Source organism: Anolis carolinensis, unplaced genomic scaffold (genome assembly GCF_035594765.1).
Source record: "Anolis carolinensis isolate JA03-04 unplaced genomic scaffold, rAnoCar3.1.pri scaffold_13, whole genome shotgun sequence".
Lineage (NCBI taxonomy): Eukaryota > Metazoa > Chordata > Lepidosauria > Squamata > Dactyloidae > Anolis > Anolis carolinensis.
Window position 1 is genome coordinate 7,651,898 of NW_026943824.1, and position 16,686 is coordinate 7,668,583.

Genomic DNA, 16,686 nt, shown 5'->3' on the forward strand with positions numbered 1-16,686 from the left:
AAGCGGGCCCCCTTTTTCCTGGGGTATAAATGTTATTTCCTAATCTATATATATAAAAGAGTGATGGCATCAGGGCAGCGGACAAAACAACAAAAGTACAGGCCCCCCAATCTTGAAATTTGACAACACAACCCATCATCCATGCCTCCAGGTTGATACAACAAAAAGAAAAGAAAAATAAAGTCCTAATTTGTCACGACCCAGGCTGCAGAGCACCAATAACCATACACAGAGGCCAGAATCTATCTAATATCTTTATTGAAGGAATATATAAAGTTAATAAAAGCAAGTGTATGAAATAGTCCAGAAATAGACCTTTCAGGAAAGGTCAAAGTTAGTCCAAAGAAACAATGTCCAATATGAAATATTAAGGTCCAAAGTTGTAATCCAATAACCGAAACACTCACTTTGCCAGGCAAAGTGAGGGGAGATGACAAGGTCTTTTAGTCCATGAAACTTGAGCGAGGCTAAGGAGTAACTTGAAACAAGGCTTGGTATAAGGCAACAAGGAACGAGGAGCAAGGACAAGATCCGTGGAATTACTTGGCAAAATCCGGAAAACAAGGCAAGGCTGAGTCCTGGAAAACAAGGCTAGATCCGTGGAGGTAAACAAGGCTGGAAACGGAACGAAGGCTTGGAAACAGGAGCGAAGGCTTGGAATAGGGAACAAGGCTTGAAACAGGAACGAGGCTTGGAAACGGAGTAGCTGTCCACACACACTACTCCGGTAGCTGACGAATTGACTCCGCAAGATCCCTTTGTGGGTAAAACACCTAAATAGGGTCTCGTTTTCCCGCCAAAGAGCAGTTCTCTGGAGAACCAGAAACGAAAGCTATTCTCTGAGTCCAGATGTGTGACTCCTTAAAGTTTCTCATGGAAAGCAGACTTAATCAGCTGAATGCTTAGCAGCTATCCTAGCACTCCTGCGAGAGGCCGCTTGAACTCCCCTCTGTTGTTTACAAAACTCATGGCGAGAAAACGTAGGAGATTTAGGCTCAGGGCTTGTTTGACAGACTTCTGGAAGACAAATCTCTTGCAGGTGCAAAGTTTCCAAATCTGGCTGGGAAAGTTCCAATTCTGACTGAAACGGTGAGAAACCCCAGTTTTCCTCTTCATCTAGCACAACAGTGCCAGGAACGGGACTACATGGCCCATGACTCATCACACTATCCCCCTCCTCAAGCCCCCTCTCAACCTGGGACTCTCTCCCCGAGGCGCGAGGCCGCGGCTTGGCGGGATAGGTCTGATGGAAGCGGCGGGTTAAATCGGGAGCGTGAACTGTGGAAGCGTCTTCCCAAGAGCGTTCCTCGGGGCCAAAACCCACCCAGTCAATGAGATATTGAAGGCGGCGGCGGTGAAAGCGAGAATCCAAAATGTCCTGAACCTCGAACTCCTCCTCCCCATCTATCAAAACAGGAGGGGGGGGCCGGCCGGTCTGCATCAGGGCGCGCACCATCCGCCGGAAGGAGCAGGGAGCGATGAAACACTGGATGAATGCGCATAGAGCGCGGAAGTTGGAGTTTGAAAGTCACGGGGTTAAGTTGCGCCACCACTGGATAGGGGCCAATGAAACGGGCATCTAACTTCCGGCAAGGGCGATGGGAGGGCAAAAAACGAGTGGACAGAAGAACCCGGTCTCCTACCTTGATTTCGGGGCCCGGCTGGCGATGTTTGTCAGCGTGGCGTTTATAGTTCTCCTTGGCTTGGTCCAGTTGCTGGAGCAAAAGTTGTTGTACCGCTGTGAGTTCCTGCAGCCAGTCCTCTGCTGCGGGAACTTCTGAGGTTTCAATGACAGGAGGGAAGAAACGTGGATGGAAGCCGTAGTTTGCAAAGAACGGGGTTTCTTTAGTTGAAGCCTGGACCCCATTGTTGTAGGCAAACTCTGACAGCGGTAACAGGGAAGCCCAATTGTCCTGTTGGTAGTTCACATAACAGCGAAGGTATTGTTCCAAAGTGGCATTGGTGCGCTCAGTTTGCCCATCCGTTTGGGGATGGTGAGCCGAAGATAAACGAGAGTCTATGCCCAATAGTTTTTGTAGTGCTTTCCAGAAACGAGAGGTGAATTGGGATCCACGGTCTGTGACCAAACTCTTGGGCAATCCATGCAATCTGAAAACATGTTGGAGGAATAGATCTGCAGTCTCTTTGGCCGTGGGAAGGCCATCACAGGGAATGAAATGGGCTAACTTGGTAAAAAGGTCCACCACCACTAGGATCGTGGTGAATCCACAGGAAGGTGGTAGATCAGTGATAAAATCCGCAGAAATTATTTCCCATGGGCGAGATGGGGTAGGGAGGGGATGCAAAAGCCCTGAGGGCTTTTCCCTTCTTGTCTTGGAGCGCTGGCATACTGGGCAGGTGTTGACATATTTTTCCACATCCTTGCGGATCTTGGGCCACCAGAAATCTCTTAGGATCAAATGCATGGTTTTGAATAGTCCGAAATGCCCTGCTGGCTTGCAGTCATGACACAGACGAAGTGCTTTTTCCCTGCCCGGCCCTGGGGGGATGTAAACATGATTTCTATAGCAAAGTAGCCCATCCTTAAGCGAAAAGGGAAAATGTAGTCCTTGGCGAAGTTGGTCCTGTGCCCAGGCATCTGCTTGCTGACTAGCCCTGATTTCCTGAGCACAAAGGGGCCCTGGGGTATAGGGAGTTGATTCCATGGGAGTGGATTTGGTGTTTCCCACTGTGATCGTGGCAAAGTTCTCGGGTTGTAGCAGCTGGGACTCAAAGGTCTCCTTGCGCCCTGCAGCGTATTCCGGTTTCCGTGACAGAGCATCTGCTTGCTTGGTCTGGGCTGGGGTTACATAATGAATTTGGAAGTTAAAACGTTCAAAGAATAAAGCCCAGCGTTGTTGCCTCTGATTAAGCTTGCGGGCAGTTCTTAGATGCTCTAGATTCCGATGATCAGTATGGACTTCAATGGGAAATTTGGCCCCTTCTAACCAATGCCTCCAAGTTTCAAAGGCTGCCTTTATGGCCAATAGTTCCTTTTCCCAAATGGTGTAGTTTCTCTCTGGTGCGGTCAATTGACGGGAATAAAAGGCACAAGGATGAAGATGATCTCCCACTGGTTGTAGGAGTATAGCCCCAATTGCCACATCGGAGGCGTCCGCCTGCACGACAAATGGGGTTTCAGGATCTGGATGCTGAAGGATTGGCTGAGACGTGAATAATTTCTTTAGTTGCTGGAACCCTTTCTCTGCTTGATCTGTCCAGCGGAAGGGCTGTTTCCCACGGATGCAGCTGGTGATTGGGTCGGACCAGCGGGCAAAATCTGGAATGAACTTGCGGTAATAGTTCGCGAACCCCAAGAATCGTTGCACCTCTTTTTTGTTGGTTGGCGCCCGCCATTCCAATACTGCTGAAACCTTTGCCGGGTCCATGGAGAGCCCTAGTGGTGAGACGCGGTACCCCAGGAAATCTACCTCTTGTAGATCAAAAGCGCATTTTTCCAGCTTGGCATAAAGTCCATGATCCCGCAATCGTTGTAACACCATTCTGACGTGGTTCTCATGTTCTGATTGTGATCTAGAAAACACCAAAAAATCGTCCAGGTAGATGATCAAGAACCGATCTAGATAATCCTGAAAGATGTCATTGACAAAATGCTGGAACGTTGCGGGAGCTCCACATAAACCATAATTCATAACTCGGGACTCGAATAATCCGAATTTAGTCTGGAAGGCGGTCTTCCACTCGTCCCCTTCTCTGATGCGAACTAGATTATAAGCCCCCCGAAGATCCAGCTTGGTGTAGACCTTGGCTCCTCGAAGCCGGTCTAGTAGGTCCGAGATTAAGGGCAGGGGATAGCTGTTCTTCTTAGTGATATTGTTCAATGCTCTATAGTCCACCACCAAGCGTAAGTCCCCTGACTTCTTTTTCACAAACATCACTGGGGAGGCGGCTGGGGATTGAGAGGGTCTGATGAATCCCTTGCGAAGGTTTGTCTCTATGAACTCCCTGAGAGCTTCTTGCTCCGGTTCAGTCAGGGAGTAGAGATGTCCTCGCGGGATCGGGGCCCCCTCCACCAAGTCAATGGCACAATCATAAGGTCTATGTGGGGGTAATCTCTCGGCTTCTTTTTCATTGAATACATCCCAATACTCTGAGTACTTCTTGGGCAAGGTGATAATGGGTTCAGTGTCTGTGGCATGGCAGACCTTGGCTACAAGGCAATGGTTTTGGCAATATTTTGAAGCAAACTGCAGTTCTCTGTTGGACCAGGAGATGCTTGGGTCGTGAAGTGTCAGCCATGGAATTCCCAAAATCACAGGGAAATGGGGAACCTCGGTAACAAAGAAGGAAATCTCTTCCATATGTTCCCTTATCCACATTCTGGTGGGTTCCGACCACTGGCTTACGGGACCCGTCTTGAGGGGGCGGCCATCGATGGCTTGCACCACACGGGCATTCTTGAAGTCATGATATTGTAATCCCAGAGAGTCGGCATACTCTCTATCAATGAAATTGTTGGTGGCTCCTGAATCTATCATGGCATGGACCATGACGGGTCCTTTTTTTGCTGACCACAAGGTGACCACTAGAAGAAACAGGACCCCGGTTGGCGGCTCTTGAGTGGGTTTTTTGACCGGGTTGGCGAGCCTCTCTACGCCCGGTCGCTGGCTTCCCCCGCCGGCTGTGCGCCAGCCGCCTCAGACGTCTTCGTCTCCGTGGAGGACGCCGTCGCCAGACGGGCGGCGGGCTTCCCTTTGGCTGGGCACTCTCTGGCGAAGTGGCCCCCGTTTCCGCAGTACCAACAGAGATTTAGGCGTTGGCGGCGGGCCTTTTCGGCGGCATCTAATCTGGGACGCACATTGCCCAACTGCATCGGCACCTCCTCGCTCCCCCTGGGGTATGGGGCTGGTGGCGGGGGTCTCCATACTGGACGCGGCTGGACGCCGGTGGGAGCGGGAGGTTTCACCCCAGCTCTACCACTCTGGCCTCGGACCCATTGTTTCCTGTTGGCAAGCATGACTTCAACTCGTAAACATTGATCAATGAGTGCTTCAAGAGAGTGGGGAGGATCCACCTTGGAGATTTCTTCCAGCATCTCAATGTTGAGACCCTCCCGAAATTGTCCTCTAAGGGCTACATCGTTCCAGCCGGTGTTGTGGGCCAGCACTCGGAACTCGGCTATGTACTGGGACAAGGGTCTGTCCCCTTGGGAGAGGCGCCGGAGTTTGTGGCTGGCTGCCTCCAAATTGTCCTCGATTCCCCAGGTCTCCTTAAGGTGGTCCAAGAAGTGTTGCGCTGACCTTAGATGTGGGGAGGCTTGGTCGAACAGTGCCGTCGCCCAGTTGGCCGCTGGCCCGTCTAGGAGACTGTAAACCCACGCCACTTTGATGTCTTCTTGGGGAAACTCGGCAGCACGGGCCTCTAGATAAGCCTGGCACTGGCGACGGAAAACATGAACCTTAGAAGCTTCTCCAGAAAACTTGGTTGGCAACGCCATGGCCGGGAGACGGATTCCGCGTTCCTTCAAACCCTTTATTTCCCCATCCTGCGCATTGAGCTTATCACGGATCCGGTCCACCTCATCCTTGTCGATGGTGTAGCTGATCGGCTGGCCACCCGGCCCGGCTCCGGTAGACATTCTGGCCTAGGTTAATTGGTGCTTAGGGTGGCGGAGTCAAACTGTCACGACCCAGGCTGCAGAGCACCAATAACCATACACAGAGGCCAGAATCTATCTAATATCTTTATTGAAGGAATATATAAAGTTAATAAAAGCAAGTGTATGAAATAGTCCAGAAATAGACCTTTCAGGAAAGGTCAAAGTTAGTCCAAAGAAACAATGTCCAATATGAAATATTAAGGTCCAAAGTTGTAATCCAATAACCGAAACACTCACTTTGCCAGGCAAAGTGAGGGGAGATGACAAGGTCTTTTAGTCCATGAAACTTGAGCGAGGCTAAGGAGTAACTTGAAACAAGGCTTGGTATAAGGCAACAAGGAACGAGGAGCAAGGACAAGATCCGTGGAATTACTTGGCAAAATCCGGAAAACAAGGCAAGGCTGAGTCCTGGAAAACAAGGCTAGATCCGTGGAGGTAAACAAGGCTGGAAACGGAACGAAGGCTTGGAAACAGGAGCGAAGGCTTGGAATAGGGAACAAGGCTTGAAACAGGAACGAGGCTTGGAAACGGAGTAGCTGTCCACACACACTACTCCGGTAGCTGACGAATTGACTCCGCAAGATCCCTTTGTGGGTAAAACACCTAAATAGGGTCTCGTTTTCCCGCCAAAGAGCAGTTCTCTGGAGAACCAGAAACGAAAGCTATTCTCTGAGTCCAGATGTGTGACTCCTTAAAGTTTCTCATGGAAAGCAGACTTAATCAGCTGAATGCTTAGCAGCTATCCTAGCACTCCTGCGAGAGGCCGCTTGAACTCCCCTCTGTTGTTTACAAAACTCATGGCGAGAAAACGTAGGAGATTTAGGCTCAGGGCTTGTTTGACAGACTTCTGGAAGACAAATCTCTTGCAGGTGCAAAGTTTCCAAATCTGGCTGGGAAAGTTCCAATTCTGACTGAAACGGTGAGAAACCCCAGTTTTCCTCTTCATCTAGCACAACAGTGCCAGGAACGGGACTACATGGCCCATGACTCATCACATAATTAGAGGGAGAGCAATATTTTTTTTTATCCAATTGCTGCCAGTTTAGAGGGCTAATCTCTGCCCCCTTGGTTGCCTAGCAACCAAGGGACAGCCAGGTTTCAGTTAGGGGACAGGCAGATTTAGGCCTCACTTAGACTTCTTCCACAGATTATCTAATTTGCACTGGATTATATGGCAGTGTAGACTCAAGGCCCTTCCACACAGCTATATAACCCATTTATAACCTTATATTATCTGCTTTGCACTGGATTATCTTGACTCCACACTACCATATAATCCACTTCAGTGTGCATTTTATACAGCTGTGAAGAAGGAGCCTCATATAATCCAGTTCTAAGCAGATAATTTAAGATTATCAATATACAGTAGAGTCTCACTTATCCAACGTAAACAGGCCGGCAGGATAAGTGAATATGTTGGATAATAAGAAGGGATTCAGGAAAAGCCGATTAAACATCAAATTAGGTAATCGTTATACAAATTAAGCACCAAAACATCATGTTATACAACAAATTTGACAGAAAAAGTAGTTCCATGCGCAGTAATGCTATGTAATAATTACAGTAGAGTCTCACTTATCCAAGACTCGTTTATCCAACGTTCTGGATTATCCAACGCATTTTTGTAGTCAATGCTTTCAATATATCGTGATATCTTGGTGCTAAATTCATAAATACAGTAATTACTATATAGCATTACTGTGTACTGAACTACTTTTTCTGCCAAATGTGTTGTCTAACATGATGTTTTGGTGCTTAATTTGTAAAATTATAACTTAATTTGATGTTTAATAGGCTTATCCTTAATCCCTCCTTATTATCCAACATATTCGCTTATCCAACGTTCTGCCGGCCCGTTTATGTTGGATAAGTGAGACTCTACTGTACTGTATTTACAAATTTACCACTAAAATATCACAATGAATTTAAAACACTGACTACAAAAACATTGATTATGAAAAGGCAGGCTGCGTTGGATAATCCAGAACATTGTATAAGCAAATGTTGGATAAGTGAGATTGTACTTTAATATGAAATAATTACTGGGATAGAATAATGCAGAACAATATAATCTCTAAAACTAGGACAGTAAATAAACAGGGGAATTCCACACAGGAAACAATCAGGGCCAGCTAACACCTCCCAACCAAGTATTCCCATCATCAAAGTCTGGCAAATCCTCTGTTTTCTCAGGGCCACAGACAGTAGAAGCACATAAAATATCGCAAACAACACCACTCTGAAAACAAGGGAATTCCAGACAGGAAACAATCAGGGCCAGCTAACACCTCCCAACAAAAAAATTCACTCAGGGAGAAAACAGCCAGGCTTTAAAGCTGCAAGGCCATTACATCCTAATCATTTTTCCTAATTGCAGCATTCATACTTGCCTCCAACAGACAAAAAAAACCAATCAGAAATATTGTATATTCACAACCTTTAGGAAATAATATCCCCTGATGGCGCAGTGTGTTAAAGCGCTGAGCTGCTGAACTTCTGGACTGAAAGGCCACAGGTTTGAATTGGGGGAGCGGAGAGAGCCCCCACTGTTAGCCGCAGCTTCTGCCAACCCAGAAGTTCAAAAACATGCAAATGTGAGTGCATCAATAGGTACTGCTCTGGCGGGAAGGTAACGCCACTCCATGCAGTCATCCCACATGACCTTGGAGGAGTCTACGGACAACGCCGGCTCTTCGGCTTAGAAATGGAGATGAGCACCAACCCCCAGAGTCAGACAAGGAGAAAACCTTTACCCTTTACCTTAACTACCACCAATTCCTCAATACTTTATTTCCCAGACCACCAGACTTCGCCACAGCAACGCATGGCCGGGCACAGCTAGTTGGTTCTATAATAAAAAACATGGTAAAAGGTTTATTAAACTGTAAAAACTTTGTTTCTTTGGGAGGGACATTCTGCTTAGCTTTTCAGTGAATATCTCGTAGAGTCTCAACCAATTCAACATAGTTTGTGGCAGCCACAAAAACAAGGTTTCTGGAGTATAACAACAAGGGCCCAATAATATGGTCAAGGGAAGGAGCTGTATTTGAAGAGTACTGTCATTCTTTCACTATCTTTTCCTGAGCCAGATATCTGTGAAATCACTTTGGGTCTCTTTGTTCAGCTCCCCCCCCCCCCCCCCCCGAGACTCATCCCTCCATTTTGCAGTTTTTGGAGTTTTTGCAAAGCTGGGTTTGCTTTCACAGGAAGGAGACCAGTTGGCCAGTTCTGCAGCCACCCACTTTGGCTGGAAAGCAGCCAGACAGGAGTCTTTTAAAATAAAGACACACGGCCCCTTTTCCTTCTTTGTTAATTTTTTTTTATGCACATTTTTTCAAAACCAGTACTTCCTATTGTTGGCATTTCTTGCCCCCTCAGCAGCCCTTGGGAGGCCCCAAAGCAGAAACATGGCCTCCAAACCGTCTTGTCTTCTCTGGCCCAAATGACGGAGAGGTAAATAAGTTCTGTTTTGTTAATACAAAAACTAGGAGGCCATTGAGTCTCCTGACAATAAGGACATAGAAAGAGCTGTGTTGGAGTACAAAAAAGCCTTTCCAGTCCAAAAGGCTATCAGTTTCCAGCCGTTTTGAATTGAGTGGAAGTGAGAGCCATCTTGAGAAATGCAGAGATAGATACAGTATATACATATTTTCACTTTTATATATATACTAGCTTGGGGACCCAGCAGTGCCCAGGTTATTAGAAGAAGGCATTGTTTGTTTTAGGATGTTGGGTAATATCATTTAAGTTTGGTCCAGATCTGTTGTCAGTGCTCTCTGGATAAGGGTGAACTATAACTCCCAAATTCCCAGGTCAGTCACTCCCAAACCCCACCTGTATACACAGTTGGCCATGTTGGGTCTATGTGCCAAATTTAGTCCAGATCTGACGTCATCTGGGTTCAGTGTTTTCTGGATGTAGGTGAACTACAACTCCCAAGACCAAGGTCAATTCCCAGAAACCCCTGTAGTATGTTCAGTTGGTCATGGGGCTTCTCTGCACCAAGTTTGGACACACACACATATATATGTATATACTTTTTAGATGAATGGTATACGGAACTCTCCTATTTATATTTTTATTTATTTATTTATTTATAGCATTTTTACCCCGCCTTTCTCACCCAAAGGGACTCAAGGCAACTTACAATAATAGGCAAGAATTCAATGTCTGACACAATACATTAAAACAACAGTTCAACGTAATAAAACACATAATACAAAATTTAAAAACAGATCCAAGTTAAAATCCATTCATCTAAAATCCTCATACGTAAATCTTAGTCCAGACCTATGCCCCGATTTCCCATTTTGGCCATATGTTTGCTTCCTTTTGCAAATGCACATTAACCTTGTCAAGACAGAGTGATATGCAGAAACCCCACCCCACTACCCACCCCGCTGTGCCTCAGTTTCCCCTGTTTGCAGGCTGACCCTCGGTGCCTTTCTCCGCAGGTACATCCACCGCCCAGCACTGCAGGTGATCGAGGCAGTGCTGGTGGGGGCGGTGACGGCAGCTGTGGCCTTTGTCATGATCTACACCTCCAGTGACTGCCAGCCCCTGCAAGGCGACAGCATGGCCTACCCACTCCAGGTAGGAAGCTATTGACATCTACAGTGTTTTGTGGAAATCCTGTATTGACTTGAGTCTAATGCGCCATTGAATTTAATGCACACCTCAATTTCCAAAACCCTGAAACCAAAAATTCCTATAATTTCTAACAGCTATTTTACTAAGTATAACTAGAGATTTGGTTTTAATCTCTATTTCCATCTTAAGGTCAAATGAAAGATTCAAAAACTACATTTTGCTTTCAGCTCTCACAAAGACTTAGGGCAAAGCAACTGGCATTCAGGGAAGATAATGGAGAAGGCCTTCTCTCTCCTAATCTTGTTTGCCGCCTATCTATTGTCAGAGTAATGCGTGCAGCGTAGCAGCAGAAGTATGATGTCAGTTGAGCGCAGAACGAAGGAACGTCAGAGATGATGTTAAAAAGTATTTACAAAGTTTTACTGGACAAGACAAACAGACTTGCAGACGATAGACACAGGACTTTCAATCTAGACAAACAGCACAGATCTTCTCAGCAGGCAGAACAGATCTCATCTGATGCCATCAGCTATATACAAACACACTTGTAGTCTGGACACTCTTATCTGGCTCCAGACACATATCCAAGGTCAATACAGCTTCTTACCAAATTAACTCTTTACACACTATAGCATTTCCTGGATGATGCAACCAGTATGCAATACATGCCAGACACAAATTTCATTTAAACACTACTAATACCCAAATCCCACATTAACATCTGTTACTATAGACTATATAAGGATGTGGTTGAACTCTAACATAGGGTGTGGAAATCCCTTGGAAATAAATATAATTTGTGCATTCATTAAACGGAATAATGATGAGATGACTCCTCCTGATTCTGTTCCCCTCCAGCTCTTCTGCCCCGACGGCGAATACAACGCCATGGCAGCCGCCTTCTTCAACACCCCCGAAAAGAGTGTTGTTCGGCTCTTCCATGACCCCCCAGGTCAGCCCTTCCTCCCTGGTTTAGGGTATAAGTAAAAGCCTATGTAGGTCTGTTTTAAAATGGCTTGGAAAAAATGCAACGAAAATAGGATTAAACTATATGTCAAATAGTAAAAGCTTTGCATTTGAAAGCAAGGGAGAAGAGTAGGCCAGCTGTGTTCATGTCAGATAATCCTTTCCCAAACACTGCTGGGATACAGAGGCCTCATACTGAACCAAAGCTCCATTTCCTCCTTTCTGTTTGTACAGGACTATTGAGGGAGAAAGGAAGGCATTTCTTTTTTCATTCCTATTCCACTCCCAAACTGAGCAAAGCTCCTTTTACTCCCTTCTGTATGTTTCTGGGCCTGAGCCTTGCATTCCTGTGGGTCCTCCTCCAGTTTTTGGCTCCTACTCCTTAAAGGCTTTACCTGATGCCCTTAAAGCAAAGGGACAAACAGAGGAATAGGATCTCATTCCCAAAATCCCCACTGGACTCAGTCTGGGATGCGTTTCCCATCTGGCGGCTGAATATCCCAGTTGCTTCTGGGAAGTTCTTTGCTCAAAAGAATTTTTATGGGGTTTGCTGGTTTCTCACTTAGGAGTGGGAGGCACAGGGATGGATCGTCTTTCAGGAGTCTTTCCAATTCCAAACCTATTGAAATGACAAGCCCCCCCCCCCCCCCCGGTGGGTCATCCATTTTATTTTAATGTTTGTATGGTGTGGATTTTAAATGGCATTGTCTTTTATGTATGTCTGTATGTCTGCCTGTATATACCACAGAGGCAAGTGGAAAAGGAGGAATTATGCTTTCAATGGGTGAAAAACTGGGGGCTATGTCTGTTTTTATTGTTGCTTTTATTGTTGTTTTTATTGTTATTTTAAAGCTAAGTGTATTGTTTTAACCTATTTCTGTAAACCGCTCCAAGCCAAACTGGGAGTAGCGGTATACAAGTTTAATAAATAAAATAAAAATAAAATAAATAAAAATATGCTAGTCTAGAAATTAAAGCATGATATAAATCAATATAATAATAATAATAATCCCACGGGACAGCAGGATTGAAGAAAAACAACTGGACATGATATGAGGATTTAAAGATCGAATTGCAAAGACTCTGGCACAAGCCAGTCAAGGTGGTCCCAGTGGTGATGGGCACATTGGGTGCAGTGCCTAAAGACCTTGGCCTGTACTTAAACACAATTGGTGCTGACAAAATCCCCACCTGCCAGCTGCAGAAGGCCACCTTACTGGGATCTGCCCGCATTATTCGCCAATACATCACACAGTCCTAGACACTTGGAAAGTGTCTGATGTGTGATCCAGTACAACAGCCAGCAGAGTGTCAGCTGTGGACTCAACTTGTTGTGTTTCCAATAATAATAATAACAGCAACAACAACAATAATAATATTATCAATAGCAGCAGCAGCAACAATATACCCATTTGCATTTCTGGTGCCTGCTTAATGCCAAAACATAAGTATCTTTTATAAAATATATTTCAATATGTGTGTTTTTAGATTTTTTTGCAATGTTTGTGTGTTCAGGCTGCAAGAAATAACATTTATTATTACACCATGTAACAAAATTTGAAAAATGTTTTTGATTTGAAAGTGTTATATCTCTGGTTTATGCACTTTAATCCATATTTTTATGATAGAGCCAATCAGTAAATGACATTTATAAAACAGGGACAAAAATTGTGCTACATAGTGTTGTTGTCATTAGTAACTAATACACACAGCAGCATGGAGAAAAAGCACAGCTACCCTCTAGTGGTCACCCAATAGAGGTTCATGCTGGTGACAGCAATTGCCAGTTCCACTGGACCAGGGGTCCCCAAACTAAGGCCCGGGGGTAATTTACCTGGCCCCCGCCCTCAGTTTTATAATATAATATTTTATATCAGTTTTAATAATATAATATATTGTATATACATATAATATTGATAATAATCTTATGTTATACAATATAATACTAATATTAATACCATATAATAATATTAATTATATGTTATATATTACATACTAGCTGTGCCCTGCCACGCGTTGCTATGGCCCATTGGAATTGCACTGAATAGCTCCGTTTTTTGGGTTTTTTTAGGCCCTGTGGAGGTTCGTGACGTGATATTTTGTGGTTTCAACCTCGAGGCATGGATGATGGATTGTGTTGTGAAATTTTGAGGTTGGGGGGTGTTTAGTTTTGTTGTTTTGCTCGGTGCCAGGATTCCATCACTCTTTTATATATAGATAGATTATATAATACTATAGTGGTATAGTTCAATATAGTAATATATAATGCTAATATTGTTATGCTAATAATATATTGTATGTACATACAGCTGAGTCCCCTTCGGGGTGAGAAGGGTGGGATATAAATGTAGTGAATAAATGCAGTAAATAAATAATTAATTTTAGACTTAGGCTCGGCCAAAGTCTGACATGACTTGAAGGCACACAACAACAACAACAACAACAATCCTAATTGACTTGACTATCTCATTGGCCAGTAGCAGGCCCACACTTCCCATTGAAATCCTAATAGGTTTATGTTGGTTAAAATTGTTTTCATTTTTAAATATTGTATTGTTCTTTCGTTGTTGTTGTTGCACTACAAATAAGACATGTGCAGTATACATAGGAATTTTTTTTTTTCGAAATGATAATTTGGCCCCTCAACAGTCTGAAAGATTGTGGACCGGCCCTCTGCTTAAAAAGTTTAGGGACCCCTGCACTGGACCATTTTCTTTTCCAGGGACTTACGACCCCATGACCCTGGGCATGTTCACGCTGGTGTACTTCTTCCTGGCCTGCTGGACCTATGGGCTGACTGTCTCGGCCGGCGTCTTCATCCCCTCCCTGCTCATTGGGGCCGCCTGGGGCCGGCTCTTCGGCATCTCCCTCTCCTACATCAACAGCGGATGGGTGAGGAGGCATTTGGGGTGGGGAGGGGGCCTATCAGGGGGGACTTCGAGATCAGAGTCTTGAATTCTGCATTGCGTCCCTCCTGGCTTTTCCAGCCTTTTCCAAGAAATAGAACAGAGATCCTGGTTCTGATCAGCAAGGTCAGGCATCCATGTCCCCCATTGGTTTGCATCTCCACTGCAGAATTCATGCGGTTTGAACCCACTTTAACTGCCATGGCTCAAAGCTATGGAGTCTTACAAAACCTCTCTCTCCCATCTTGGACTTTTCAGATTTGGGCCGATCCTGGGAAATACGCTCTGATGGGAGCCGCAGCGCAGCTGGGTGAGTGAAGGGCTGTTTGTTGAAGGGGAGTCCAGTGGGTTGATGGGAAGCAAAAAAGGCTGAGTTGGGGGAGGGGGTTATGCATTTAGAAAATATTGAGCAGGTTTAAGTCATGGGGGCTCTCTACTACCGAGTTTCCCCAAAAATAAGACAGTGTCTTAATAATAATAATAATAATAATAATAATAATAATAATAATAATAATAATAAAAACTTTATTTATACCCCGCCACCATCTCCCCAACGGGAACTCGGGGCGGCTTACATGGGTCCATGCCCAAAACAATACAATATAAACAGCATATAAAAGAACAACACATCACAACACAGTGAGCAATACAATAAATAATAATATCCATTACAATACAAATCAAGGAAACAATGAAAAACAAGGGCGGACCACATGAACATTAAGTTAAAACTCGGGGTGAGAAAGACATAAGAATAAAAAACCACAGCAAACAGGGTCATAAGGAAGTAGGGTATATTAATTAATTTTTGCTCCCAAAGATGTGATAGTTCGTATTTTCAGGGGATGTCTTATTTTTCCATGAAGAAGAATTCACATTTATTGTTGAACAAAAAATGAACATTTATTATATACCATACAGTAGTTGTCATCACAAACCAGCATAACCAGACAAACTGTGAATCTTATCAGTAATTCCTTGTTACTACCATTATTTTCACGTACAATATTCTATGGTATGTACATTTACCAATCCTGCGTGCTCTGGTGTTCTGTTTGGTGAGAAGGCTTCCAAACAAAAGCTTTGCTAGGTCTTACTTTCAGGAGAGGCCTTATATTTAGCAATTCAGCAAAACCTCTACTAAATCTTATTTTCAGGGGATGTCTTATTTTCGGGGAAACAGGGTAGTATCTTCTTCATCATCTCCTATGTTTCACCGTTTGATTCTATATCCCATATGCCCAGTATATCTCTATTTCCAGCATCCTATAGAATCCTATACAATCTTATGGAAGTGAAAGTGCCCCTTAAGGGCATTTTAGTCCAGTCCTTGATGTAGGAACCCACTACTTAGGCCCCTCATTTTTTGGAGTTGGAAACCTTGGCTTTGGGTCCTTCCCTTGGGAGAGCCAAGGGATTCATTAGGGCCCCTAAGGGTCATTTAGTCCAACCCCCTTGAGGTCCTAACCCACTTCTGTCTCTTAAGGGGGGATCGTGCGGATGACGCTGAGTCTGACGGTCATTATGATGGAGGCCACCGGCAACGTCACCTACGGCTTCCCCATTATGCTGGTCCTGATGACAGCCAAGATTGTGGGGGATTATTTTGCGGAGGTGAGATTCAGGGAAAATGTTAAACATTAAACAGACAGGGAGAAGCCGGGCTGTGGCGCAGGCTGGTGAGCAGCCTGCTGCAATAAATCACTCTGACCATGAGGCCATGAGTTCGAGGCCAGCCTGTGGCGGGGTGAGCACCCGTCAATTAAGAAATAAAAAATAGCCCCTGCTCGTTGCTGACCTAGCAACCCGAAAGATAGTTGCATCCATCAAGTAGGAAATAAGGTACCACTTATAAAGTGGGGAGGCAAATTTAACTAATTTACGACGTTGGAATGAGGAAGTGCCGTCACAGTGGATGATGAAGCAGCTGCTCCCCTCTGTGGCCAGAATCAAACATCCCCTCAGGAGAAGGTTAAATTGCCTCTGCGTCTGTCTCTGTCTCGGTTCTATGTGTAAATGGGCATTGAATGTTTGCCCTACATGTATATAATGTGATCCGTCCTGAGTCCCCTTTGGGGTGAGAAGGGCGGAATATAAATACTGTAAATAAATAAATAAGCATGCGAGGTTGTTAATTTTCCAACAGAAAAGGCCTCAGAAGAGGCAGTCTACCACAAGATGAGTTTGCAGCCAGTTGGGTCCTTTTTCTCTCTTCCTCTGGAATTGAATTATTATTATTATTATTATTATTATTATTATTATTATTATTATTATTATTATTATTACTATTAAACTTTATTTGTACCCCGCTAGCATCTCCCGAAGGACTCGATGCGGCTTACAAAGGCCAAGGCCTCAACACACAATGTAGCAATACAAACAGAAGGCAAAGTAAAACAATTAAAACAGTATAAACCACAAGCAATAACAATACACTAGAACACAATAGAACTATTTCCCTTCCTTTCCAGGGCTTGTATGATATGCACATCCAACTGCAGAGCGTGCCTTTCCTCCATTGGGAGGCCCCCGTCACCTCCCACTCCTTCACCGCCAGGTGAGTCTACAGCAGCAAACTTGGTCCCTCCAGGTGTTTTGGACTGC

General features: G+C 44.8%; 1 protein-coding gene across 1 annotated transcript in view; it reads left to right on the forward strand.

Moving 5' to 3' along the window:
• The window catches only part of clcn7 (chloride voltage-gated channel 7), a 34,131-nt gene that overhangs the window by 12,074 nt on the left and 5,371 nt on the right, over window positions 1–16,686 (forward strand). Inside the window, exons 15-20 of the mRNA XM_003228649.4 lie at window positions 10,075–10,213; window positions 11,069–11,162; window positions 13,899–14,068; window positions 14,341–14,392; window positions 15,569–15,696; window positions 16,554–16,639. Coding sequence (XP_003228697.1) covers window positions 10,075–10,213; window positions 11,069–11,162; window positions 13,899–14,068; window positions 14,341–14,392; window positions 15,569–15,696; window positions 16,554–16,639 — 669 coding nt within the window. The remainder of the gene's footprint in view (window positions 1–10,074; window positions 10,214–11,068; window positions 11,163–13,898; window positions 14,069–14,340; window positions 14,393–15,568; window positions 15,697–16,553; window positions 16,640–16,686) is intronic.